Below are 26,648 nucleotides of genomic sequence, written 5' to 3'. Positions count from 1 at the left end.
CTTTGCCTTCTTTCACGAAACATTTGATGGAACGGTCATCGTACTTGAAAGCTGCTGGGTCCTTGCAAAACGATATGCATTTGGTTCAGTGACTTGCATCCATACAGTTTCTGTTACCTTCTGTCAAAACGGGCCTAATAAGGGGGCCAAAACTCTATTTACGATTTGCCTTCTGCATCAAAAGTAGGCACCCATTAGGGCCACGTCACCCACTAGCTGTCGGATTAAGCCAGAGGGACGTGAACCGTCCAATGCGGATAGGTGGTTAGGGCAAATGGGCTGGGGATCGGTGTTTCAAGTGCTTTGCTCGCGACCACCGCATTGCCTAGTGCCGTGATCCTCGACGCTGCCTCCTGTGCTCCAAGTCCGGACACAAGGCGTGCTTCTGTCGGGCTGCTTCTAGTGCTGGCTCGGTGGAGTGGAGGCCGGCTGTCAAAGCTTCTGCGGCGCGGTCGTCGTCGGTGATGGAGCTCATTCCGGGGGACTCTGAGCACCGTCCCGCCTGGGTGACCGTCTGTGCTGCTCGCACGGGGCCATCAGGGAGGCGGAACGGGATGTCCAGCTGCATTCGCTCGTCGGCGTGCAGCTGGATGAGAGGATGCGACTTTCCTGTAAGCAAGTACACAGGGAAGTCATGCAACAGCTGCGTATTCCGGGGTATGCTTTGGACATTGTCTTGCTCAAATCTGCTACTTTTCTTCTTCGTTTCGGGCAGCCGGCTCAGCGCAATGTTGCGTTGGGGCGCCGGTCTCTGGCTGTGGGAGGGACTCGACTTCATCTCATGCCGTGGACGCGTCAGTTCGGGGCCAAGGCAACTAGCAAGCTCAAGTACAGGGTTCGTGTTTGCATTGAGGGTGTTCCTGCTCATGCGGTCGACATCGACACCATCAGCAAGCTCTTTTCGGCCGAGACGGTCATTGACAGGATTGATACAGAGAAGAAAAGAGAGGAGGAGCGGGCTTGCATCTGTGTTTGGATCACGACAAAGGATCCTGACAGCATTGCCATTGAAGGAACTCTTCGCCTTGAGGAGCCGGTTGAGTTCTCGGAGGAGGAGCACAACGAGTTCTTCATGAGACTCGGGGATGCGGACATGGATCTGCCTGAGGTCTGTCCGGGTGTGGCTACATTGCTTGATTATGAGGTCATGTTGCACATTGATGAAGTTTGGGATTTTACAACGCCGCCAAGCAGCCCCTCTTGGAAGAGTTATGGTAGTGATATCAGTGGGATTCCGGCTGATTCGTCCGGGGGTGAGTGGCCGGTGAAGCACTACTTCAGTTGGCGTCTGGGTGTTCCTGATCACAGAAGGTCGCCGCCGCGGGTGCCGGTGCATGAGCGCTTGGTGGGGCGCAGTCAAGACAGGTCGCCTGATAGAGGCGCTGGTGGTGGTCGTATGCAGTTCCCTCCACCTTCTCACGCTGATTTCAGGCATGCTGGTGGTAGTAGTGCAGCTAGCGGCGGCGGCGGTCGTGGTGCCACTTTCAGAGGACAGAGCTCTGGAGGTCCTTACCGCGGACATACGGCGGGGGACGTTGGTCCGGCGGCCGGTGGTCTCGCCGGCGAGGGAGGAGAAGATGCAGTTTCAGACGGTGCTACTGTCCTTGAGGGTCCTGGCCAGGTTAGGAAGGAAGACATTGCCACATCTGAGGAGGCAGGGCTAGGTTTCCTCTTTGGTGAAAGAAGTGATAACCATGCAGCGGCGTGCGACCCGATGCTCTTGGAGGTCGTTACACAGGATGGTCGGGTTCTGGGTTCGGCTCAGGTGACAGGGGTTCAGGCTGTGGCAGGAGTTTTGGCTGTAGCGCATGAACCGGACATGGGAGCGCAGGTGCGCACTGTACACCCCGTGGATTCATCTTTTGAATTTGATCCCATGCGGGTGGAGGCCTACTGTCAGGGACTCAGCAGTTCTACTGGGCATGCATCCCACGTGATAAGTTCACAAGTGTCTTTGGAGATTAGGGAGGATGAGTTGTTGCTGGGCATGCAAACTATGGCCATTCAGACTGAATCTTCAGGTCAACTCCATCAATCTGAGGCACAGACTGTTCTGGATCAGCTATCCCCACAATCTGCTCATAGCTTGGACGGGAATGGCCTATTCATTGCAAAACTTCCAGAGTCCCTACTGGCCACTCCAATTGTTACTAAGAACAGCAACAATTCTGATTCTGACACCATCCCTGCTTCGGTCCGTAGAAGCACGAGGATAGCTAATAGGCCTAAGTCTGATCTGACAATGGAGCAACTAGCAACTGTTCTGCTAATGAGGAAGTGTGGGGTCCTGCATCAAGATCAGCAGCCAGATCAAGAAGCCAAGGAGCGTTTCTCAGGGCAGTTTTCTGAACCAACGGTTCCTAACACAGTCATCAATTACAGAGAGGTGTTTGGGCTTCCTCTGGATGAGGGCACTGACAGTTTAAGTGCCCTGGTCATTCATGCTGAAGCTTAAGAGGGAGTGGTGCTCCCTCCCAGTGTGTGTGTGTGTGTCTGTGCCCAATGTGTGTCTGTCCAGCTCTTCTTCAGTGTTTTCAGTGTTTCTGTTGGGGCCCTTCGTTAGTTTGTGTCATGCAGTTGGTGCAGTGTCTTGTGTTTAATCCTGATGGTGGTCCTGGTGTGCTGAGCGTTACCCTGAGCTTAGTGTTTCTGTTGTTTGTTTCTCTCCTTGAGTCTTCAGTGGTTGGGTTTCTGTGTTTAGTGGTTCAGAAGTTCAGAGTTCAGGGCCCTATGTTCAGACGTTCTTCGATTCAGATGTTCACCTTATTTTCCAGTACCTCAGTTGGAGTTCTTACTAGTTTGCCTCATGAATGAACAAAAATGTCTAATACTCAATTGGAATGTGAGAGGGTTGAATAATCGAGCAAGGAGGACTGTGGTTAAAGACTTGGCCAATGATACTAGATGCACAGTTGCAGCGTTACATGAGACAAAGCTTGCTGCAATACAATCTGCAGATGTTAGTGAGGTGCTTGGTGCTCGGTTCAGTAATTAATTTGCTTTTCTGCCTGCACAAGAAACTCGTGGGGGAATTCTTTTTGCTGTCGACGATGATTTCTATAGCATCACTTCTATCCAACTCCATGCCCATTCTCTGACTGCTCAGGTGCAGACTAAACAATGTTTGTCACATTGGTGGATAACTGTGGTATATGGTCCTCAAAGTGTTCAAGACAAAGTGCAGTTCCTGGCTGAGTTAAGAGCCATTAAACAAGTAGTTGGAAATCGATGGGTGCTGTTAGGAGATTTTAATCTCATACTTGATGCTGCAGACAAGAGCAATGACAACCTGAATAGGAGGTTGATGTCTGAATTCAGAAACACCATTAACTATCTAGAGCTCAAAGAAATCAGCCTGACAGGGAGGAAATTCACTTGGTCAAATGATACCACACAAACGCGTATTGATCGGGCTTTCTGCACAGTTGATTGGGAAATGATGTTGCCAAATTCAGTCCTGCATGCTCTCTCCTCTTCTGTTTCAGATCATAGTCCATTACTTTTAATGGGGGCATCAGTTCTTAATACTTTCAAGGGGTTCAGATTTGAGTCTTTCTGGCCATCAATTCCAGGATTTCAGGAAGTAGTTCAGCATGCCTGGGATGATCAAGTCAATTTTTTTAATCCTTTCCTGAGGCTACATATCAAATTTACCAGAACTGCAAAGGCATTGAGGAAATGGGCCAAAAAAAAACTATTGGCAACAACAAACTGCTTCTGTGTGCTGCCAGGCAATTGGTTGCCATTCTGGATGTTGTGCAAGAGTTCAGGCAGTTGAGTGATCATGAGGTTTTACTGAGGCATGATCTGAAGGTCAGAATACTAGGTCTAACTGCAGTGGAAAAACTCAGGCTCAAACAGCAATCCAGATTGTCTGCCATCAGAGCTGCTGAAGCCAACTCTAAGCTGTTCTACTTGCATGCAAATGGCAGGAGGAGGAAGAATTTTATCAAGTATCTCAACAATAATGGGATGATCAAGCATACACAGCAAGAAAAGGAGGAATGTGTTTTTCAGCATTTTCATCAACACCTAGGCCAATGTTTGCCCAGGGAGTACACTATAGACTTGACCAATATTCAGCTCAATAGATGTCAGCTGCAACACCTAGAACATGAGTTCTCTGAAGAAGAAGTTCAACATGTGATGCATCAAATGCAGTCAGACAAGGCACCAGGCCCTGATGGGTTCATTGGGGTCTTCTACAAATCTTGTTGGAACATTATCAAGCAGGACATTCTTGCAGCTGTGAACTACTTTTATACCAACCATGATCAGCATTTCAATTTGCTCAACACTGCACACGTTGTCCTCCTACCAAAAAAAGAGGAAGCCACAGTGATTGGAGATTATAGGCCTAATAGTCTGTCACACAGTTTCACCAAATTGATTTCCAAGCTGATGTCAGTTAGGTTAGCTGATGAGTTAAGTCAACTGGTCTCCAGGGCACAAAGTGCTTTTATCAAAAGGAGAAGCATCCATGATAATTTTTTGTACACTCAGAACTTGATAAGGGACCTGCACAGGGCCAAAAAACCTACTCTTTTTCTGAAGCTAGACATTGCAAAAGCGTTTGACACTGTGAAATGGGATTATCTGCAAGAGGTGTTGGAACAGTTTGGCTTTGGGAACAGGTGGAGAACTTGGGTAACCATTCTTCTTGGGAAGTCTACCTCCTCAGTGCTACTAAATGGTTTCAGAGGAAAATGGTTCAAACATACCAATGGACTTAGACAGGGGGACCCTTTATCACCCATGCTTTTTATCCTGGCAATGGAACCTTTACACCTTATGCTTCAGAAGGCCACAGAACAGGGATTGTTAACTCCTTTAGACAGTTCAAGGGCAAATTTGAGAGTCAGTTTCTATGCAGATGATGCAGCAATTTTTGTTAATCCTGTCTCTGAGGAGGTTAATGTGGTAAAAACCATTCTGGGTGGCTTTGGGAAGGCTTCTGGTCTGCTGACAAATATAGAGAAGTCTGCAGTTCATCCTATAAGCTGTGAGGGCCTAGATCTGCAGCTCATTATGCATTCTTTTCAGTGCCCAATCAAGGCTTTTCCTTGCAAATACCTAGGTTTACCTATGAGCTTAAGGCAACTAAAGAGGGTGGAGGTTCAACCTCTAATTGATAAAATAGGGAAGAAGCTGGCAGTGTGGAAGGGCAGATTATTGAACAAGTCTGGCAGGCTTAAGCTTGTTAATACTGTGTTGTCGGCTATGCCCACTTATTTCCTTACTGTGTTCAAACTGCCAAAATGGGCCATTAAAAGCATTGACAAATTCAGAAGAGGGTTCTTGTGGAAGGGCACAACTGAGTACAAGGGTGGCCAATGTCTTGTTAACTGGCTGGCAATAAAGAGACCTAAGAAATTTGGGGGCCTTGGGATACTTGACCTTGACCTGTTTAGTCGTGCACTCAGATTGAGATGGTTATGGTATCAGTGGACAGAACCAGAGAGGCCCTGGGTTGGGACTGAACCTCCAATTGACAACATTGACAGGCAATTGTTCAGAGTGTCCACAACTGTGATCATTGGTGATGGACAAAAAACAAGTTTTTGGCAGTCCTCTTGGTTAAATGGCAAGGCACCTATGGATGTGTACCCTGACCTTTTTCGGTTGGCATGGAGGAAAAATAGATCGGTCAAGGATGAGCTGCATAATTAGAGTTGGACAAGGGGACTTTGGCGTATGCAATCTGTCAGTGAAATGGCTCAGTTCGTGGAACTCTGGGACCAGGTGCAGAATATTCAGCTTTCAGATTCAGTTGATCACATCACTTGGAAGTGGACTGCAGATGGTCATTACTCTTCAAAGTCAGCATATCTTGCACAATTTCATGGTGCCTACAGCTCTTTCAGGGGAGACTACATTTGGAAAGTGGAGGCCGAGGGCAAACATAAATTTTTTGCCTGGTTACTAATTCAGAGCAGAATACTCACAGCGGATAACTTAATCATCAGAGGGTGCCCATGCAATACCATTTGTGTCATGTGTGATCAAGAGAGTGAAACAGCATCCCATCTCATCCTACATTGCAGTTTCGCCCGTCAGGTTTGGCAACAGGTAACACAGTGGACAGGAGGTTTAGTTGCAAATCCTCATTTAGATGAAACATCATGTTCTGGTGGGAGCGAGCGCTTGGTAATCTTCCAAAAAACATCAGAAGAATCAAGGCAGCAGTGTTAATCTACACAGCCTGGAATATTTGGAAAGCACGAAACAAGGTAGTGTTCGACAACAAAAGGCTGTCACCGGTTGATGTTCTTCATGAGATCAAAATGGAGAGGGCGGTTAGGACCTTGGCCTGCGGTAGGCCGGAGTTACCATTTGCAAATGTTTAAGAAAGTCTTCCATTTGTATGAGTATTGAGTTTCTCCTATTTTATGTAATATCACGCTTGTAAGAACTCGCTTGCTTCCTCTTCCTTAAATGACATAGCGGTGCTCCCGCAAACTTTTCAAAAAAAATACATTGGTCTAGTTTAATAGAAGATCTCATGTATTGCCATATCATCTTGAGATGATGTAAAAGATAATAAATACAATATGTTGTCTTAGAGCAAGTATTATAATAGGCTGCAAGAAAGCTAAATGATGAGTTGGAAAAGAGGAGAGGAGAGAAAGGAGAAACATGCTGCAAGTTTAGCCGGTTTTGACATAGAAACCGAGAAAGTTTGTGAGAGAGACATGTGGATATTATATTAATGGTGACGAGTGGCCTGAAAGATAGGCTGTAAGGATCCTTACAGCTAGCAGGTGGTTGTATTATTAACCTTACTCTTATAAGGTGTCTCATAGTATTGCATAATTCCATAATGTGTGCATTGGAAAAGAAAATATTGTGAGTTGCATGGCAACAACTTGTACAATGGTGAGAAAAGTAGTTTTATAGTCCTAAATTTTAGCCTATGAGATAGTTGTATCGCGAAACAACCATCTTGTTCGCCCCCCTCTCTGCCACCTAATCAAAAATTCTACATGGACTTTATTATAAGACCGCATATTTGTAGCAATGTACTTGCCAATCTTTTGGTCATTATGCGAAGAAATCGGGCGCTCCAGAAAAATTTGAAATAGGATTTCAACTTGGCTCGTTGTCATCGTGCCTCTTGACATTCGGTCCAAATTAGGATTTAGGACATCATCATGGGTTAGCAACAACCGAAGCGTGGCCTCCTGTTTCTTCCCCCTCCTTTCCTTTACTCCTCTTTCTCATTTCTGTCAATTTTGCGCCGTTGGTGATCCAAATCTGGATGCGCCAACACATAGGCATTGTGAATACTCGTTGTCACACTGATACATGATCCGAAAACACTTTATTGTTAACAAGAGAGATCTCGTTGACATGTAAGGAATTATATATTTTCCCCGATTATTCATGTCATTGCCTCACACATGGTGATGCGTGATGACACTTTATTCCCTCATAGCTAGCTAGCCAGCGGCCACATCTTACATTAGTTCATTCAGTAAGGCACACCGCCAGCGGCGGCGCCGCAGGCGGCGCAGGGAGGCTGCTGGTGCATGCCGCAGGTCGCCGTCAGCTGCTGCGCAACCTGCGCCGCCACCATCGCCGCCTGGCCCTGAGGGCCATGGACCCCACCGTACGGCGGCGGCTGCTGCTGCTGCACCATCTGGAGCACCATGGTGTAGACGGCATGGTACTGGTGCTGCGGGTCCACCTGCCTGAGCTGCTGGCAGCACTGCTGCCGCAGCATCTGGCACTGCGGCGTGCAGTAGGGCGTCGCCATCGGGCTGCACTGCTGCCTCAGCAGCTCGCCGCACTGGGTCAGCATCGGCAGCTGCGGGTACGGCTGCTGCTGCGACTGCTGGTGCTGGCACGGGCACTGGTGCAGTGGCGGCGCCGCCTGCTGGTGCGGCGCCTGCCCGCACGTGTGCGTGGAGGTCACACTCACGGCGAGAGCTAGGAGGGCGAGGGCAACGAGCACGGTCTTCATGGTAGTGTAGTAGCTAGCTGTAGGTTCGGTTGATCTGTTCTTTGGTCTATCTGTAAACTGAGCTCGAAGATCGATGGTGGTGATGAAGAAGAAGCGCTAGGCGTGTGAGGGTTATTTATAGATATTGATGCTTCTTGTACCTTGCAATGATTGCTTGCTTTAAGTAGCAGATGTGTGTGGATATAACGAATGACTCATCACTCACTTTGGAGCAAGTCGAGGTTGATCTCGATTCACTCCGTACCTTATTTCGCATGCCTCATTTTTGTTGGGTTGTACGTGCTGTGTTGATATAAGACAAATTGGACATGTAGCTTGATCTTGCCTTGTCAATTCACTTTACACGTCATGGTATGGTGTCTCTCCTACTTTTTTTATGAAACTAACTTTGTAATAATGTGGTGTGAGTTGTTTTTTGTAATGTTGTGTGAGCTTTTAGCTAGCATATATCATGTCAGTGTGACTTGGGCATGACTCACTATTTCATTGTGCATAGAAAGGATCCGTTTATACTGATTCAATGTCTTCACGTGCAACTGAATTTGGAATGTGCTGTGATTTGTTAAGATACAACAATCTGTAGAGCCTCAGATGCCAAAGGTTGTCCCATGTTCCTCATTTTACGTGTTAAGTTTGATCCGTAGATGAACATGTATTACACAAGCAACCTACTGGTATCGTCCAAGCAACTTGTGACTTGTTTCAGAGAGCTTGCATTGTGGGACCTCTGCAGTGATTTGTATTTTATTACGTAATTCCTACCCGTATGACATCTTTATGTAAATGATACTACATGCTCAGAGCTAAAACTAGAAATGGTCGCGGCGTTGCCGCGTATGACCAGTGTGTGGACTATATTTTGCACGTATGTTTGTAGTTGATGCGAACTTTAATTCGTGCATATAATATTTATTGTTTCAGATTTTCAGACTGCTCTCATCATTTGTAATCTTTTATGTTTACTGATTGCATGATTTCTGATAGGGCAACTTCAGGTGTTACAACCATACTTGGTATATTTAAGAGTATTCACAAAGCATGATTCTCCATGGTGTCATCATTCAGAGTAGACCACAAAATCCTACTTCAAGCAGAGTGTTTCAGAAATGTTAACCATATGTATGATGGAATAGATCAAATGGTTGAAATACAGAAATATTATATTTGCGATAGGATTCATTGCAAGGAAAAAATATTGATACCATATACGAAAATGAGACAAATCAAGCTTTGTAAACTAATTTCAATTGTAGAAATATCTCCTGAATGCTTGTATCTTGACAAATATGTCCAAGATATATCTTGGTGACATACGTCCAATATAATTAATAAGATAAATAGCATGATCTACATATGATTGATCATTGCTATTTTTATGGCATATTCTACTTGTATCCATCACCCATCAAATTCAAATGTGAAATCGACCTTACAAAGTGGAACTTTCATGATCGAATGGGTAAGCTGCTCAGGCAACTCCTCTCATCCTTCTCAGCAATCATCTATATGTACAGGAAGGTAGAAGCTTCTGCATACATATGTCGAGCAAGCTGTTAGCGAAAGAATCTTGGATATTGTTGATTCGATAATCTGGCTCCATGTAGAGTCAACGGATAGGCACTATAATGAGCAGAATTAAGGACTGCTTGGTTTCTGTCTTCAGGCTTGCCATTTCCTGCTCAAAACAGCATCCTAGGGACCGAAAGTGGTGAGAGATGCTGCAGTAGAAATAAATGCAATCAGAGATTCATACCACATGTTTCACTGCTAGCTTGAGATCAGACGAATTGCAGTTGACCACAAGAGCAATGATCACAGCTGGAGGTAGAACAGAGTATGCTGTAGATGTAATCAGTTACCTGAAATAAATGTAGCCAAATATACTCAGATCTGTAGTTCTTTCATAAGAGAGGAAACAAATAGGTAAGATGTATGCCAAGTTTACCTACTTACACAATGTTTGAAGGTCCACAACAGTGGGCATACTACTATATATAGCTTACGCTTACTGCACATCTCTCAAATAAATTGTGAAATCAAGATGACTGAGTCCATAATTTAGACATATATTATTTCAAATAGCTAGGGGATCAGAATAACCAACTTGAACGAAAGAACAGTAAATGAAGTCTCCATCAAAATTTCAGTATAGTCAAGCATGCAACATTAAAAGCTGAAACTGACAATTATGGCAATCTGGCGCACAGAATCCAATAATAGCAGTAAAACATGTAAAAACTCAGAATTATTTTGCTGCCCAATGTCTTGCAAGTGATGCTTCAAGTGATAGATGCAAATGTGGGGGATCAATGCATTAAATTCCTAGTAGTTAGAAGATAGGAGAACATTAAAACAATCAGACTGAAGCCAGGGTATGGTGCACACCTCATGCTTCCCAGAAAACTATTTTGGGTGGATAGAAATACCTGTAGGAGATGATAGAACAGAAAGAGAAGCGTCCACGCAGCAGACATTCAGAACATAACAGCAATGAATAACAGACAATCAGACTGAAGCATGATTGGACCTGTAGCTTAGCTAAGTTTATATGGAATGGTGTCAGAAAATGTATATGAAGCAAGTTTTTCCATGGATGTCAAATTTGGTAGCTCCACAAGAGCACCTAGCCATGGCACAGGTTAAATCGTATTCTCAAGCACTACAGGTGAAATTGGCCTATATTTTTGCTTAAAGTTCATCACTTCTCTACCAATCAGGACACAATCAGAGCAAGAACTTCTTTTTTTTGTTTTGCTTTTTGCAGAATAATCATAAATTCACAGAAACCGCGGAGACTATCACATATCCAATGTTAGGAACAGTATCTAAAGGCATAAACGTCAGTTAAGAGAGTCAAACCCAACTACAAAGAAAACATTAGCCATCCATTTCCATCTCTACTCATTCACTGGGAAGGCAAAGCGAACCTTCGCATCACATCTGCAAACAATGACACTGTACAGTAAAGGTTTACCAGATTTGGCCAAACCATGGTAGAAGTTTTCTCTATTCAGTGGACTAATCTTTGTTGCCCACTGCCTCTGGAAGCTTGTATGTCGGAGGCCTGTCTGCGCCTCGCCTTGAGTATTGTCACCACCGTCTGGCAGCAGCCGCCGCTCTCTTGGCTCTCTCCGATGCTTCTTCCTCTGATAGTATCCACCAGCAATAATCAGATTCAACAATACAAGAGTTGGTAGAGAGACAGTAAGGGTCTGATTGGTTTTCTTCCCGCTGCAGCTTGGCTCGTATCAGCCATACATATAGGCCCCCGCTGGCCAGGCTTTAAAGGTGCAGAGACCCTTTGTTTGGTTTCAGTTCTCTCGCAGCCAGGCTAGCTAGTGAATTTGTTTGGTTACCTGCATAGCTAGTGCACCCAACTGCCTTTTAGCCTGTTTGCACGCTACCCGAGCGCTCACCTTGCACTGCGTCAACCTGGCTCGGGAGAAACGAGCAAATTCTCCGTATCCCGTGAGCCAGGCTGCAGCGCTGTTTTTGCATCCGTGAAGCCAGGCCAAGAACCTTCCACAGGTAACCAATCAAGGCTTCCCTGCATCCGGCGGGCCTGGTTGGCCGAGATGCAGTGAGCCAATCAGCCCCTAAGTGGATACACATTTACTAAATACTACAGAGTAACAAGGGTACTTCTGAGGTCTGATAATCTATTAGCATTACCATTGTTTTGATCTCGTGGTGGGGATCCCCAGACATCGCTCCAAGACCTGCCTGTGTCTGAATTCTCTTAGTTCACCATCCGTTATCTGACTTTTTCTGAAAAAATAATCCAGATTTAGATTTGAAACATTTATATTTTTTCTTTTAAAAATCATTGCATAAGGTGAGTGCAACCGAACAGTACCAAGACTTTTGCTTGCCTCTTTTCCCAACGAGCCCTTGCCTACCACATATAGAAAACATATCAATATAAGTTGACATTTAACAACAGCACAGATAGGCAGTGTTTAGGTCCAGAAGAAATTATGCTACTGATACAATTGCACTTCGGTAATCTCGATATTGAATGTATGGCATGAACAGATTATTTTGAATCTTTCCATACAGAGCAATTATGTTAATTTGCATCCATGACCGAAGAAAATGGAATTTTATGAGCGTGCCATGGAGTAAATTAGGTAAAGCAGATAAAATTTACATGAATAAAGATATAATTACCATTTGAAAAACATTGACCAAAGCTCCCATACCAGCAAGCATCAAACCAACTTGCTCACATTTGAAATTCCAATTACTGTACTGCTAGAAGAATTCTGGATAATACCAGCAGATAATTCTTCTAAGTTCATAACTATTCAATGCAGTATGAGTGCTTATATAGAAATGCAAATTAACCAGGCTTTGTACAAAGCGGCTTCTAATTTACTATTTGAGAGCCTTTGCTTCATAACGTGGATGTCGGCAACAGATAATGTAAAACACTTATTTATAAGCACTGTCTATTTTCTGTAGAGTAACTAATCGAAACTACTTAGCAATAAACATTGGATGTGATAGATGTCAGTGTCGTCCGTTAGCACATTGATTATAGGAATTTAAAAACTTATTATTGAACTGAATTGCACAATTTGCGGAATCAAGGATACATTGGATTAGAAATTTCATTTGGAAAAGGTCTAATCAAGTAGGAAAATGCATGGTTCAGTTGTCCCTGGCGAAATCAGTAGTTACTTTAAATGAAACAGCGTTATTCATGTAAATTGAGCAATGGCACTCACCTTAATTATTCTGGTGAGAGCAGTGATGCAGGTCTTGCTGTGAGTGACGGTGACCATTTGAGATGTGATTATGGCGGTTGACCCATATAGTCGAACACCTTGTGTGCGTAGACAGCAGATATTCATCCACTCTTGGATTAAAGGCATCCATAGCTGCGAGAGCTCCGCTGAAATCGTTGTGTTTATCTGACAAAAAAAAGGATTAGGAGAGGAGCCCTGAACAGGATGATGCAGCAACAGAGTATCAGCGACAGGGCGGCCTCCAGCGACGCCCATACTCTGCCCGCAGGTAAGCTGCCGCAGCTCTGGCTCCGTTCGCTTCACCCTTTGCTTGCTCGGGATAATCTTTGGTGAGAGGCGAAGACATGGGAATTTTATCTTCTGCTTGCTCTCGATGTGGAGAAGAACAGTCGCAATGCTCGAAGTCTGCAGAAGCCGTCACCTGGGACACACCGTTGTACTCCCGCCCCGCGTCGCCGATGGAAGGATTGCTTGAGACCAGACAAGATCGGAGGCGCAAGGGGCGTGGGTGGCGGCGGGCGTAGGGTGTCGCGGCAGGGGCAGAGAAGAGGTAGCGGCGGGACTCCTGCGCGAGGTACGCACCGGTCAGCCCGCAGGACGCGCGGCGGCGGCCGGCGCGGGCGAGGGCTGCGTGCGGGGGCGTGCTATTGTGCGCCTCAGTCCCTCCCCACTCTCTCTCTCTTTCCCCTGGTTGCGGCTGGAACTCGGGCCGCCGGCGGGGTCCCTCTCTATCTCCCCCTTGGTCGCGGCCGGAGCTCTAGCCGACGGCGCGCGAGGCGCGCGAGGCCTACGCCGAGCGGGGGAGTGGCGCGGCGGCGGCCCTGAGCACAGACGCATGTGGCGGTAGATCGCCCGGCGGCTGAGGCGGCGGGTGCACGGCGGCGGCCGATCAGGGGCGCGTGACGGCGTTCGCCGCAGCTGAGAGCTACGCGCGGTGCCATGCTAGCCTGCGCCCCTCCACTCCCGCTGTCCCTCCGCGTGCTCGCTCTCTCTCTCTCTCTCCGGTGAGCTCGGGCCGGCGGCGGGCGAGGCCTCGTGGCGCGCGGCTGGCGGCGGCCCGCATGCGGGGCGTGTGGCCGCGGCCGATTCGTGGGGCGCGCGGCGGGGGCCGGTGGGTGGTGGTGTGGACTGCGGGTTGATTTCAGAAAACTTTAGGGGCTTATTAGAAAAAAGTTTTGAGATAGGGGAGTGGACGGCGGGTTGTATTCCGAAGAAGTTTGAGGACTTTTATGCAAAATGAGTGGACAACGCGAGATCTGGGCCGTCCGCCCGGCCAATCCGACGGCTGGGAGAAGCTGGCGACGTGGCCGGCTTCTCAGGCCTTGGAATTGGCCGCGAATCGTAGAGTAAGATAGGATTTATCTATATATTGGATAGGCCTTGTTGGTTGTTTCAGAATCATATGGTCCACACTCCGGGTATGCATCCAAGACCCATGTCATACGATTTGCAACCTAAAACCCAACATCTTCTTTGAGTCTAACTTTACAATTCTAAAGTTCCCTGTGGGAGCCTTGTTACCCAAAAGAAGAATACAATAGTTTCTAAGATTTAATGACGTTGTGCATTTATTGGTAGACAACGTTCCCGTTAATAGCGAGGCACCTATGGGGATTTCGTCAATCTCGAGGATTTACTGGCTCGGTCTTCAAAGATGCTCATAGGGATAGGGTTTGTGTACGTGTGTTCATAAGAATAAGTATGCGTGCCTTGTGAGGGTCTGAGTTGTATATATAGTTAGTTTTATCTTAATGTAATGCCCAATTTCCTCTGACTTTATCAAAACCTCAACTTCATTCCTCACCTTTCAAACTAGCCAATTGAGTTCCTAAACTTTTGTTCGTAGTGTCAGTTTAGTCCTTGGTGAGTCCTATATGCCTTCACATAGGCAAACCATGTCAGCCGTGGATGTCCATGTGGGCATATACACATATCTCTTTACTGCCCGCATGCAGGGTTAACGCCTTTTTTCTCATTGAGATCCGGTTGCCGATGAGCCATGTCACATTAGTGACACCTCTCTATCCTTACCCCCTCAACATTGTTCTTTTCTCCCTCACATTCCTCCAATCTTCCTTTTATAACTACCATCACTCCTAAAAAATCATCGTGAACACCCTGATCCTCCTATAAGTTAAAAGTTATTGTAAATTATTTTTAAGGTTTCTAAATTAAATTTTTGCTAAACAATTTCGCATTTTCAATCCACCTCAATCAATTCCAAATTTTAGAATTGTTCAATTGAATGGTTTAATTCCATTTAAAAATTTATAAATAATGGGACTTATTAGTGGAAAGAGGAAGGATGTGTGTTAGGTAAGGGATTCACATGTCTTATGTTCCGGAGGACTGTAGGTTCAAGTCGCAATAGATAACCACAAAATAATGCACCCCCTGATTCCTCGTCAACATTTGAGTAGGCCAATTTGGAAGCAATACTCATTGTCCCATCACACACATTGGTTTGATAGCATCATTATTACACTATTATTATTCAGATACCATTGTTCAAGCATCATTGATGCATGATAATTTATTTCTTAATATCGCTATAAGACTATTACGGCTAACTATCCATAGTGCCTTAATAGCGAGCGCCACTAGCATCCTTGTGGCATGAATTATTTTGGACATACGAGTGGTACATGCCACACATTGATGGCAGGTATTGTGCCGCCATCAATATGGCCACCTCGTTTTGAGAAGCATGTTGAGGCCCATAGAACCCATATGATTGCTGTTTCTCCTCTTGCTTTTGTTGATGGTAGGTAAGGGATTGAACCATGCTATTGATTGCTTGGTGGAGGTATCCTAGCTCGATCTGCTTAAGCTCCTGGCAACATTGTTGTCGTAGTACTTGGCAGCTGCTCGGTGGTAACAAACGTGACTGAAGGAAAGGCATTGCTAGCGGGTTGCACTGCTGCCTCAAGAATTCACGGCAATTGTTCAAATTTTGGCTGCCACTATAGTAGTTGTAGCCGTATTGACATGGCTGCTGCTGCAACTGTGGCTTCTCATGGCATTGCTGATAGTATTAGATGCTGTGGTGGCTGTTGCTGCACTTGACCTTGATATTGCTGGTGATGTTGTTGTTGTGGCGGCTCACGATGTTGTTGTTTTGACTGCCCATGATGCTCCTATTGGGGTTGTTGTTGCAAATGAACCTTCTGCTGGTGATATAGTTGCTGCTGCTGCTGCTGCTGTTGTTGTTGTTGTGGATGATTTTCCTGTTGTTGGTGTTGCTCATGGCCTTGCTGACCACAACTACAAGTTCCCATTTGCATGGAGGAAGCACTCACAATGAGATCTATGAAAGCAAGGATCACAATCATCTCCTTCATATCCTTCATAGTTGTTGAATTTGGTATGGCCTATGTTCTTCTTTTATTTTGGTATCTATAATTCCAAGTTGAATGGATATAATGGTTATAAAAGGATGTTGAAGGCTTACTTATAGATTTGATGGCATAATTTCTTGCCCTTAAGCATGCTAATGCTTGTACACTACTACTTTTGATAACTGCTTTTTTAGATAGTATGACTCACCATTCATTTTACATATTCATTCAATGGTGGATATGGATTCATTTTGTACCTTTGTGCAGCTAAATTTGTTGCTTCGCACACGATTAGGTAGCTTGATATGGCCTCACTTTACATGTCATGGACTATTGTCCTTTTCCCTTCTTGATAAATTAAAGCTAATCTTATAATGTTGTGTGAGTTGGCTGTAATGTTGCATGAATTGTTATATGATATTGGATCAACACAAATCTTTACATGACTCACTAATTTGTTATAGATGCAAAGGCATACAAACTAGATGACTCCACTTTCACGTAGTTGATAGAGTGTTAATAATTTCATTTTACTTTTCAAAGGTTCAAAGGTCACTAGGTGGTCATATTTTCCATAATCAAAGCCAATAATAACCAATCATATTGATTCATAATCAGATTAATTCATAGGTATATTTAAAGAATCATTCGGTCAACTTCCAACTATATAAAAGAAACAAAGAATATAAGTCTAAACATTGTGACTTGTTTCCAAAGAGTTGGTGAATCGTGAAGCCTTGCACGTGATCATTGCACCTAATGTGTTGCTAAAATTATGGTTAGATCAAACATGTCTCTTTTGCTAGCTAAAATTATTTCAGTGACTAAGGAAAGCCAATTAACACCAAAATGTCATGTGAAGACTTGGTCTGTGCTACCCATGGACTCAAATGGGGCATCAAAAAATGATTACGACTAATGGTGCATCATGGGTCTAATAACGTCATGGGTCGATTATTACACAAACCTTTGCATTCTAGATTTAGTAGTGCAACTTTGTATTTTGTATTGCTCCTTTGACTTTGTTCCTTCTATCTGTTCTTAATCAGTTTGAAAGCACTCCACTACTATGATGGAAATATAACCAATACTGTTACTAGTCATATTTTTATCTTATTGATCTCACATTTTTTTATCTCATGGATACTTTATGAATTCTATGCAAATTGACTTCCTTTTTTGTGAGACATTTTTTACTACGTTCTCAAATGCACACAAACTACTGTTGGGAGGCTACTCACACAACTAACACTGAAGAAGTATAATGAAAGCCATATATTCTTCCTTATCTCCACCTATGCATCATGCTCCCTCATATCTCTTAGTCTCTTTACTATTAATTAAAGCACTTGTTATTTTGAGGTGAATGTAATCCATATCCTCTCTCTTGGTCATCTCAATATATTCTTGTATCAGTTAAATGATATGGAGAGATACTTTCTTGTCCCATTATTGGGCCCCATATTTGTCTAATTTGATGATTAAAGATGCCTTCGATAGGGCTTCTTGAACGGCTCCAGAACTAGCTTCTTGAGGAGCTCTAGCAAACATAGAAATCAAAACAGGCTTCACATGTGAAGCCCACTTGGAATTGTATACCAATTTGCACTAGACCAATAGAGCCCAAAATACTGACTTCACGCAACTCCTCCCCCATCCCGCAGGTAGTAACACCAAATTGATACTATAGTTCACAATAATTACACCATAAATGTCGCTCCATCTCCCTCTATCCTAGAACCTACCTCACCTGGAGACATCACGTCATCATCCTTCTCCAGTTGTGAACAAAGGATGAGCACTAGGGTTCTAGGAATCCATGGTACAACCGATGCTGGGGTGGAAGGGGTGCGCTGGTCATTGTAGCACACTAAGGACAATAATGTGGCTAATGCTCGATCCACTAGGAATGAAGAGCTCGGCCATGGACAACCAGGAACGAAGAGCAGGGCACTTACTTATCTCCATCTCTCTCACACACATATCTCTTTTGGACCTAAAAGCCGGTAATTCCCTTGTAAAACCCACAAATCAATATGGACCCATGCTCTATACGGACCGATAACTCAACTAGGAAATTATGTGTTCATATATAATTTTATTTCTTCATTTTATATGAAATCATCTTTTAAACTTAATTATGGCAAACATACCAGGCATGTGTATAGTCAAGTCAGGTAGGATATATTGGATATTTGACATGTTTGATCCATTCATGAAAAGTAAGAGAAATCATTGTAACAAACATTTTTTTTCAAAACATCTTTAGTCTCACCGGAGAAGCTGCAGCACCAGGGGATCTTACATCCACATTATCTAATTCTTCCACAACTTCAATGTTACCAAACAAGTCCCCATTTCATTCCCATCATTCCCTCCTCATTTCCGTAACCTAGTTTTGATTGACATAGTTTGGTTTCCCTTTATAGACAATATGTTAGTATAATAGCTACAAATGTTACACACAGGGGCGTAGCCAGGAATTCATTTTTTTATTGTTAGGGGGCAATAGTGTTAATTTATGACATCATTTTATCAAATTTAAATTTTTCAATGCAAAATTATGTACCATTGGGGGGCCAGCCCCCCCGGGCTACGCCCTTGGTTACACACTACACCTGTGGCACAACGTTGTGTGGCTTCTCATAGCCACGATACCACAGACCTCACAACCTCTTGTGGCATTATACAAGTAGTCACAACTCCTTTTGTTGACAGCACAAATCATTTGGGTAGAGGAGGATGCTGACATCAAAGACATTCAATCTATTGGGGTCATCTCCATTGCACCAATGGAGCCATTGCTTGTGATTAACAATAATTTGTTTAGATCAATAAGATTTTATAGGGGCCAGCTAACCCCATAAACCCACCTAGCTATGCCCCTACAAGTTTATATGATTTGGCTCGATGCCATCCCTAAGGAGTCGATGGAACCTATTTTTTGCGCTTTGATTTCTATAAAATAGATAAAAGACTGCTAGCAACTTTTCTCTTCCACACGTGAAGCAACAGGGGACTTTCAATATAGATGTTTCTCTATCTATCATAGTTGGTGCCAACTAATCACCAACACGCCACCCACTACCATTTCATCGCCAAACAATTGATAATTGGGGCCCATAATACTTTGCATTCACGGACACTCAACCGACTATCATTTTTTACACAGCTGTCGAGGTCATACACACACACACGTGGAGTGCATGCAAGGAGACCGGAAGACACGCGTCCAATATAATCCCAAGTAGGCGCAATATTGCAATTAACACTATACATTAAAAGAAGAAGGAAAAGACCCATAAAAAAAATTCTGCATCTTCTCATTCCGGTCATCCAACTCGCCCCAACACCGAGATGGCACTACCAATTCCGCTGCCGGCATTGTCCGACGATGTCGTCCGCGAGATCCTCTGTCGCCTCCCCCCGGACGAGCCTGCGTGCCTCGCCCGTGCCTCCCTCGTCTGTAGGACCTGGCACCTCCTCCTCACCGAACCCAGCTTCCTTCGCCGCTACCGCAAGCACCACCGAACATCCCCCGTGCTCGGCTTTCTCCACAACAAGCGCTTCGTCCCCACCACCGCAGCCGAGCTCCCACTCTCCCCGCCGCCGGTCGACTGCTTCAGTTGGGTGGCCCTCGACTGCCGCCACGGCCGCGTGCTCCTCCACACCATGGATCCGACAGGCCTCATCGTCTGGGACCCGATCACCGGTAACCAGCTGCGCCTGCCTGAAGTGCCCGATGAACCGTTCAACCACCTAACCGGAGCGGTGCTCTGCGCGGTGAATGGATGCGACCACACTGACTGCCGCGGCAGCCCCTTCTTCGTGGTCTTTGCGGGAACGGCCGACGAAGAAGTCATGGAGGATGCCGGTGTCACTTGGGTGAGCGTCTACTCATCCGAGACCGGAGTGTGGAGCGTGCCAGCTTGGATTCACCTCGGCCCCATCTCGAGGTCACATGACGTGATGGGCCCCAGCCTACTCGTTGGAAACACGCTCCACTTCCTCCTAGAGGATGGCCGCAGAATCTTGAAGTACGATTTGGGCGGCCATGGCTTGTCGGTGATGAACACGCCACCCTTGCGCGTCGGGAACATGGCCCTAGTGAAGGCAGAGGATGGTGAGCTGGGAGCCGCCGGTGTGGAGGGCTACAACCTTCACCTGTGGTCATGGAGGGGCGCTGTAGGGTGGGTACGGGGCTGGTCCATGGAGCTGGATATGATGCTCTCCATGGACATTGGTGACCCCTCGACCAAACTCCTTGTGGTCGGCTTCTCAGAGGGTGCTGACACCATTTTCATAAGTGCCAACGCCGGGATCTTCGCTGTTGATATGAAATCCGACCGTGTCAGGAAGATATGCGGGAGTGGAGACTTCGACGCCATCATTCCCTACGCAAGCTTCTACACTCCTGGTACCGGCGTCAAGCTCATCTATATGTTTCCTCCACTGGGATTTGTGAAATTGGCATGTTTATTTGGCTAGAATGTTCATAGTATTTCAGTCTTGTGTCTATCTCCATGTAGTGACACAAAGGTATCTTGTGTCTATCTCCATGTAGTGACACAAAGGTATGGATTAAAATGGAACTCCTCCACATTTTTCGGTTAAAAAAAAGGTATGGATTAAAATGGTTCCTGCGAAACTGAAGGACTGCAATCGCACATGCTGCTAGTTACCACTGGTTCCGACCTTATCATTTTGGGATGTTCGGGTGCAAATTGCTAAGAATTGTTTTTTTTGCAATTGTCTATACATAGACACAGGGTCTTATTAATGTATTGTTTTGTTCTCTCCTTTAATTTGTGGCCAATGTGGAGCACATGTCTCAGTCTTGTCATTAAAATTGCATTTTCAGATATGTGGGATTTTCAAGCTACAACATGCTTATAAGTTATCTGCACTGTATCCTTTCAGATTATGCTAGTGGGAGATTGCAACCACCGGTGGGTATGCAATGATCCTCACTGAACTTAGCATGCTACGGTGAGCTTCTTGCAGAGCCGACGCCGGATGTATTCTGATTCAGCATGTCGATTAAAGGTGCGGATGAGGAACAGTGTTCCCAAGCACTGGAAACGGCTGGTCACCTGACATATAACTAGAAAGAGCATAACCGGAGTTATTGAGAATTCCGAGCTTAGGCTCCTGGAGATATTTATGTTCCTCAAAAAATAAATAAACTTCAAGATCAATTAGTTTCTTGATGTTAGCTTTCAGCCATATGTATCAAAACGTCTGGATTGACTCATGTAACTTCTTCTTTCTCCTTAAACGGAAGAGCAGCTCCTAACCATGATTCCTTCAAAGGAAAAGTTCAAATTTGGGGAATGGAAGTTCTTACTATATGAATTGCCCATGATTGTGTCCTATTAATTCTTGGGTTTAATTACATGGCTTATTTGAGAGTTCGTTAATGTTTAATTTTTCTTTGGGATTTGTTTGTCTTTTCCTGAACTATGAATCCTTTTGGAAGGGCTCCAGTGACATTTCACAAGTTGCATTTCTGGGAACACCATACTGAAGAAACATGAGCGTGTTTCAGATGACTAAACTTTAGTCCCGTCACATTAGATGTTTGGACACTAATTAAAAGTATTAAATATAAGCTAATTATAAAACTAATTGTATAAATGGAGGCTAATTCACGAGATGAATCTATCAAACTTAATTAGTTCATTATTAGCATATATTTACTGTAGCACAACATTGTCAAATTATGGACTAATTAGGCTTAATTGATTTCTCTCGTGAATTAGCCTCCATCTGTGCAATTAATTTTCTAATTAATCTATATTTAGTACTTCTAATTAGTGACCAAACATACTATGTGAAAGGGACTAAAATTTAGTCGGGGTGATCCAAACCTCATCTAAAGGATTTGATTTTATTTCTCTAGACTGAATCCGTTTGGATGAGCTCTAGTAGAGCATCTTCAGCAATAACTCCTAAATTAGACCCTCTAAATGATAAATGGTGGTTGTCTCTATTTTATAAAGGCTTCTAAATTTGCTTCAACTTCAGCAATAGCCCTCACTCCTCAATTCTAATTTATAATGGAGGGCGCGCTAGAGACCCCTAGGAATAGAGGTGGAGGAGGGGATTTGGAGCCCTCCTCAAAATAGAGGGCCTGCTGGAGTACATTTTTTTATTTAACCCTTAAAAATTATGGTAAAAGGTTGTTTAGAGAGTCTGGTAGAGTTGATCATTTTGCATTTGAGGTGACACGGTTCGGAGAAACACGGAGCGTGTCTCAGGAAAGCAAACAAGTGCAACTGATGACTCCCTTCGCCAATTGTGAGAGAGAAGCTGGACAAGCTTGTTTAAGTGTAACATCAAATCTGAAGTGAGCAATGTGCCATTCAAGGCTCGAGGTGTTCTGTTCCACTGAGGTTTCGATGTCCCGAATGCTCTGCATTCAAAAGACAAAACTCCAGCTTCGTCGATGCGCAAGAAAAGACATACAGTTCAGGTAAAAGCCAGTGCTCTTAGGATTTTACACGTACGCAATATTATACATTCCTGAACAGAGTTACACACAGCTGAACTTATACCAGTTTAGAAAGGTCACAGGTAGACCATTCATACATCACCGGTGGTATACAAATGGGCACAGCTCAACCTGAAAGCAAGAACGCTGAACTGTCGCAGCTCCGCCAGAGCTCAGGCCACTCTGGCTGCCTTGCCCTTGTACACGGCTCACACATTCCATTTCCATCCATACCTTCAGATTCACGGCACTAGGTGAAGCTGTGCCAAGCATCGAGACGCTCAGCGGCGGACATCGTTCATGTAAGGTTCAGAGCCCCGGAACTCGTTCATGAACGACTCATGGAACGACTTGAGCCGTGGGATCATCGCCGCGATCTTGTCCTCGTCAGGCAGGATTGTGCACCGGATATGGATCGTCCCAGAGGCCTTGTTATTGCATCGCAACGAAGAAGTTCAGACAACGAGATAGCCAAGGAAGTGCAAAACCAAATATAAATGATATGCGCATACTGGTTATCCGTCCGTCCCTCTCATGTTCCTCCCAGCCTAAAACTAAGATTATCCTATCTTGTAAATCTCAGTGCAAAATGGATGGTACTGACAAGCCCATGCCCCATGGACATTCAGAAAATGCACCTTTGAGGCTACTGCAATAGTGCTATATATGGTACATTAGGAAAGGTGAGATCAACTGGGAGGAGTACTCTGACTGACTGACCTGGTGGAACCCGGAGCCAGGAACGACGGCGATCCCGGTGGCGTCAAGCAGGCGGTGAGTGTAGAAAACGTCGGGTGATACACCCTCAGACTCGGCGGTCTTGATGGCGAGCTTGGGCAGGTGGAGCCGTGGGAAGAAGTACAGTGCGCCCTCTATCTTGTTGCAGCTCACTCCCTCCAGGCTGCTGAAAGCCTTCGCCAGAGTCTGCAGTTACTCGGACAGGCGAGGATCCTGCCATTGTCAAGAAGACACACAAGGACACACAAGGTATCTTGTGCATGGGTCGATGCATATGAAGGATGCACATACCTCGGCACGCTTCAAGAACGATGAATGGATTTTTTCCTTCTCAGCGTCAAATGTCTCGAAGGACTCATCTCCTATCTGCAACGTCACAGGGTAAATTTAGTAACATGCGGGGAATTTGGTGGGGACTTAGTTCAAATGTGAGACCTTAGGCGGATCCATCACAAGGCTGATAAGGATTTGGCCAGCTATGTTGGGGCAAATAGTGACAGAAGCCACCTTGTAAAGCTGAACCTTCACATCATCTCCAAAACCTGTTATCTCCATGTAGCCTCCTCTTCTTCCACTTTCCCCACAGAATCCTGCCAATTTCAGAAGATATGAGAGGATCAAAAAAAATTCGTAGTAGTGCCCTAGTTGGACCTCGCAAGGATCTAGACCACGTTATGATACATATAAAGGGAGACTTACCCATTGAAACCGAATGAAATGATACTAGGGAAATGTCCATTTCATCATACCCAAGTGATCTTGCCACTTTCTTGAAAGAATGAAATTTTTTGTTCTCCACATAGATATTATCTTGGTATACCTGTAAATATGTTGTGGTAACTGATTTACAGGACAAAATTTTCCTTCTCTTGGTGAATATTAATTTGACAAAGCAAAAGAAATATAATTGCCAATTCACCATCCAGTTCTAACCTCATCAGCAAGTATAACCAGACCTTCTTTCCGACAAAATTCCACTATCTCTTCCTGGTTGGTGATGGACAGTACCTACAACGAAGGATGGAGATGTTTGAGAAAGAAATTCTGTTAATTATCTGATTTTAGCGCATTACATGCTTCGATAGGAACAACCCTGAAAAATAACCATTGTTTTCTATATTTAACTTAATGAGTAAGGAACTACAACAGGTAAAAGGTACAGGAAAATCATGTGCCATACCTGTCCAGTAGGATTACCGGGATTTATTACCACCATAGCTCTAACAGTCAAGCCAGCTGAACGAGCCTCCTCCAAACACCTCTTGACTTCAAAAATCTCAAGGCCCCAGCCCCTATCCTCGGTAAGATTGTACGGCACCTAGATTCAGTTCATTTCATAGTTACACATGATCATCTTCTAATTTAAGAATAAAAATTTGGTTATCAAGAAAAATACAATGACTCTTATTGAAAGTTTTATTAAGACGCGATGACCATTGGAAGAAAGGCTCTGTTAATTGCAAATGTTGCTTCACTATTTCTTGACTCTGATAACATACCATTGTTCCACCATGAAGTATAATGGAAGCCGAGTATAAAGGATATTCAGGTAGTGGGCACAAAATGCCATCTTCATGAGACCTGATGAGTAATTGCATCATCATGTTAACCTGAAAAGGGCAGAAAAGATGTAAATAAACAGTCTGGTTTAAGATATTCAAGTTGCAGTTTGTTTCAAAGGTCGGTAATATCATCTGCATCCGTGCATGCATGATCTGAAATGCAGAGTATTACTGCTGCGCTAGCTCCATCTGTCAGAAAAATGTCATCGGATTTAGCTAGGTAACCATCTCTCGCAGAGATCCCGTTTGCAACCGCTTGACGTAGACTTTTGATTCCCTGATCATGCAAAACAAGCGTCAACACCATGTAAAATGACGTTTTCTGAGTGGCATGCTCCAAAAATCAAAGATTTGACACCAACTGAAAATGGTAATTCCAATAGATTACCCGACTACTAGTATATCCACCAGAGCCTTTTCCAGGAATTGAATTGATGATCCTACGAGCTCTTCTTATGGCACATGGACTGTGACAGGAGATTCAGATAGTATCAGTAAAGTTTCTGTCAAATAGTTGGAGAAATTTTATGGTACAAAACAAGTTGTTACCAGCTTTGCTGTTAAAGGTGAAAAAAATGCATTTGTTACTTCAATGCAAAGATCGCTTGAGTTAGTACTTTTTATGAAATGCTAATTTTATGAAACTCCATATAAATGCAAGACAAAAATTACTAAATATTGTTTGCAACCTGAATAAGGCACGTGCTTCGTCTTTATTCAGGAGATCTGGATTGTCGCACAAAGAAAGAACCTGAAGAAAAAAAAAAGAGGAAGAACATAACTTCTTTGCATCCAAAACTTTTTGGGGAAGGTAATAAGGAACTAAGGATGTTAACCTCACGGAAAAAGGTTATGGGCCGCTGACCAAGAACCTGGGGGTTCCCAAGATTGCAGTGTATTATCTGTTGGGAAACATCTAAAGGCTGAGAAAGACTGAGAAAGGTTAATTACAAACTGGTACACGCAGTTGCAGGGCGCAGGAGTTTTCACCTCTGTAAAAGGGAGAGAATCCGGGTTTTCATCCATCTGCTGCTGTAACCGCTGAATGACACATAACGAATACAATATTTTGAACTTTCAACCAGTATATTTGCAACTTTGGGGTCAGCCGGTCAGGGTCAGGGATATCATAAATAAGTGTGATGTTATGATCCAAACATCTGAGATGCAATAATTCTTACTAAAAATAACTAGTTTGGCACACAATTTAAACTACACCACCAACAGCCGGATCCTAAAAATAACCAGAAATGAAGACTAGTATACTACAGTGCTTGATCTAGTTTGTTAGCTGGGTCGGCGGCGGAGAAGATCGATCAGCTGGTGGGAACGTTACCTCGGCATGCCTGACGATCTCCCCGCATGGCTCGTAGTTGAAGGCCTTGACCTTGAAACGAACGGGCAGGCGTGTCAATTGTCACGTAACCACAGCTTTGCAGTTAAATCGGAAGAAGCACGCACACGGCCGTAATGCTGTATGGTTTCTTAAGAAATGACGACGACGACTTGCCAAACGGTGAGGGGAGAAAGAGAGAGAGGCCTCATGAGATCATCACCTTGGGGTTTATGGTCTCGCCGGTGATGGACGGGGCCTTGTTGTACGACATGGCGCCGGCGGCGGCGGCAGGGAGGGAGGCGACGCGCGCGGAGGGGCGGCGCTGGCTTGGCTGGCTGGCGAAGGTAGTAGCGAGCGGTGGGAGAAGGCGGCCGGGGAGGAATGGGCGAGCAGCGGCGAGAGCGGGAGGGGGACTTGATGGCTGGAGAAGCTGCTCTGCTCTGTGCTGGTTCCTCGGCACCTGGCGG

General features: G+C 44.7%; 3 protein-coding genes, 1 long non-coding RNA gene and 1 pseudogene across 7 annotated transcripts; 1 reads left to right on the top strand and 4 right to left on the bottom strand.

Annotated features, from left to right (window-relative positions):
• Window positions 1–7,308: 7,308 nt before the first annotated feature.
• Window positions 7,309–8,030, bottom strand: LOC120679576 (glutelin-2-like). The gene has a single exon (XM_039961193.1). It carries the CDS (start codon window positions 7,961–7,963, stop codon window positions 7,472–7,474), a length of 492 nt encoding a protein of 163 aa, XP_039817127.1. The 5' UTR covers window positions 7,964–8,030; the 3' UTR covers window positions 7,309–7,471.
• A 1,162-nt stretch (window positions 8,031–9,192) lies between these two features.
• LOC120679565 lies at window positions 9,193–13,337 on the bottom strand. 4 transcript variants are annotated; one of them, XR_005677236.1, is made up of 4 exons: window positions 12,694–13,337; window positions 11,820–11,858; window positions 11,636–11,731; window positions 9,211–11,109 (listed from the first exon to the last, which is right to left on the bottom strand). It is a non-coding gene; the product is annotated as an uncharacterized LOC120679565 (long non-coding RNA). The 4 variants fall into 4 exon arrangements; XR_005677242.1 differs by lacking the exon at window positions 12,694–13,337 and having other exon boundaries at window positions 9,193–9,822; window positions 9,909–11,109; window positions 11,636–12,145; XR_005677246.1 differs by lacking the exon at window positions 12,694–13,337 and having other exon boundaries at window positions 9,193–9,822; window positions 9,913–11,109; window positions 11,636–12,145.
• A 1,961-nt stretch (window positions 13,338–15,298) lies between these two features.
• LOC120695362 lies at window positions 15,299–16,055 on the bottom strand (annotated as a pseudogene).
• Window positions 16,056–19,338: 3,283 nt separating this feature from the next.
• LOC120696065 lies at window positions 19,339–21,412 on the top strand. The gene is made up of 2 exons (XM_039979224.1): window positions 19,339–20,469; window positions 20,973–21,412. The coding sequence occupies exons 1-2, from the start codon at window positions 19,410–19,412 to the stop codon at window positions 21,014–21,016; spliced, it is 1,104 nt and encodes a 367-aa protein (XP_039835158.1). The 5' UTR covers window positions 19,339–19,409; the 3' UTR covers window positions 21,017–21,412.
• Window positions 21,413–22,522: 1,110 nt separating this feature from the next.
• On the bottom strand, window positions 22,523–26,648 carry LOC120679555 (alanine aminotransferase 2-like). The gene is made up of 15 exons (XM_039961167.1): window positions 26,402–26,648; window positions 26,182–26,232; window positions 25,836–25,886; window positions 25,682–25,747; window positions 25,535–25,596; window positions 25,234–25,312; window positions 25,018–25,122; window positions 24,783–24,893; window positions 24,464–24,601; window positions 24,217–24,291; window positions 23,983–24,103; window positions 23,719–23,873; window positions 23,575–23,649; window positions 23,266–23,469; window positions 22,523–22,973 (listed from the first exon to the last, which is right to left on the bottom strand). Exons 1-15 carry the CDS (start codon window positions 26,450–26,452, stop codon window positions 22,827–22,829), a joined length of 1,491 nt encoding a protein of 496 aa, XP_039817101.1. The 5' UTR covers window positions 26,453–26,648; the 3' UTR covers window positions 22,523–22,826.

Source organism: Panicum virgatum, chromosome 2K (assembly GCF_016808335.1).
Source record: "Panicum virgatum strain AP13 chromosome 2K, P.virgatum_v5, whole genome shotgun sequence".
Taxonomy (NCBI): domain Eukaryota; kingdom Viridiplantae; phylum Streptophyta; class Magnoliopsida; order Poales; family Poaceae; genus Panicum; species Panicum virgatum.
The sequence above is the reverse complement of the archived record's forward strand: the minus strand, read 5'-3'. Positions and strand labels throughout refer to the sequence as shown.

Excerpts from the sequence above, each read along its gene's own strand:
- LOC120679576 (XM_039961193.1), bottom strand. The coding sequence starts at position 7,963 with ATGAAGACCGTGCTCGTTGCCCTCGCCCTCCTAGCTCTCGCCGTGAGT.
- LOC120696065 (XM_039979224.1), top strand. The coding sequence starts at position 19,410 with ATGGCACTACCAATTCCGCTGCCGGCATTGTCCGACGATGTCGTCCGC. Across the intron at positions 20,470-20,972 it reads CGCAAGCTTCTACACTCCTG|ATTATGCTAGTGGGAGATTG; the intron begins GTACCGGCGTCA and ends GTATCCTTTCAG.
- LOC120679555 (XM_039961167.1), bottom strand. The coding sequence starts at position 26,452 with ATGTCGTACAACAAGGCCCCGTCCATCACCGGCGAGACCATAAACCCC. Across the intron at positions 25,597-25,681 it reads CCATAACCTTTTTCCGTGAG|GTTCTTTCTTTGTGCGACAA; the intron begins GTTAACATCCTT and ends TTTTTTCTTCAG. Across the intron at positions 24,104-24,216 it reads TGGTTATACTTGCTGATGAG|GTATACCAAGATAATATCTA; the intron begins GTTAGAACTGGA and ends ACATATTTACAG.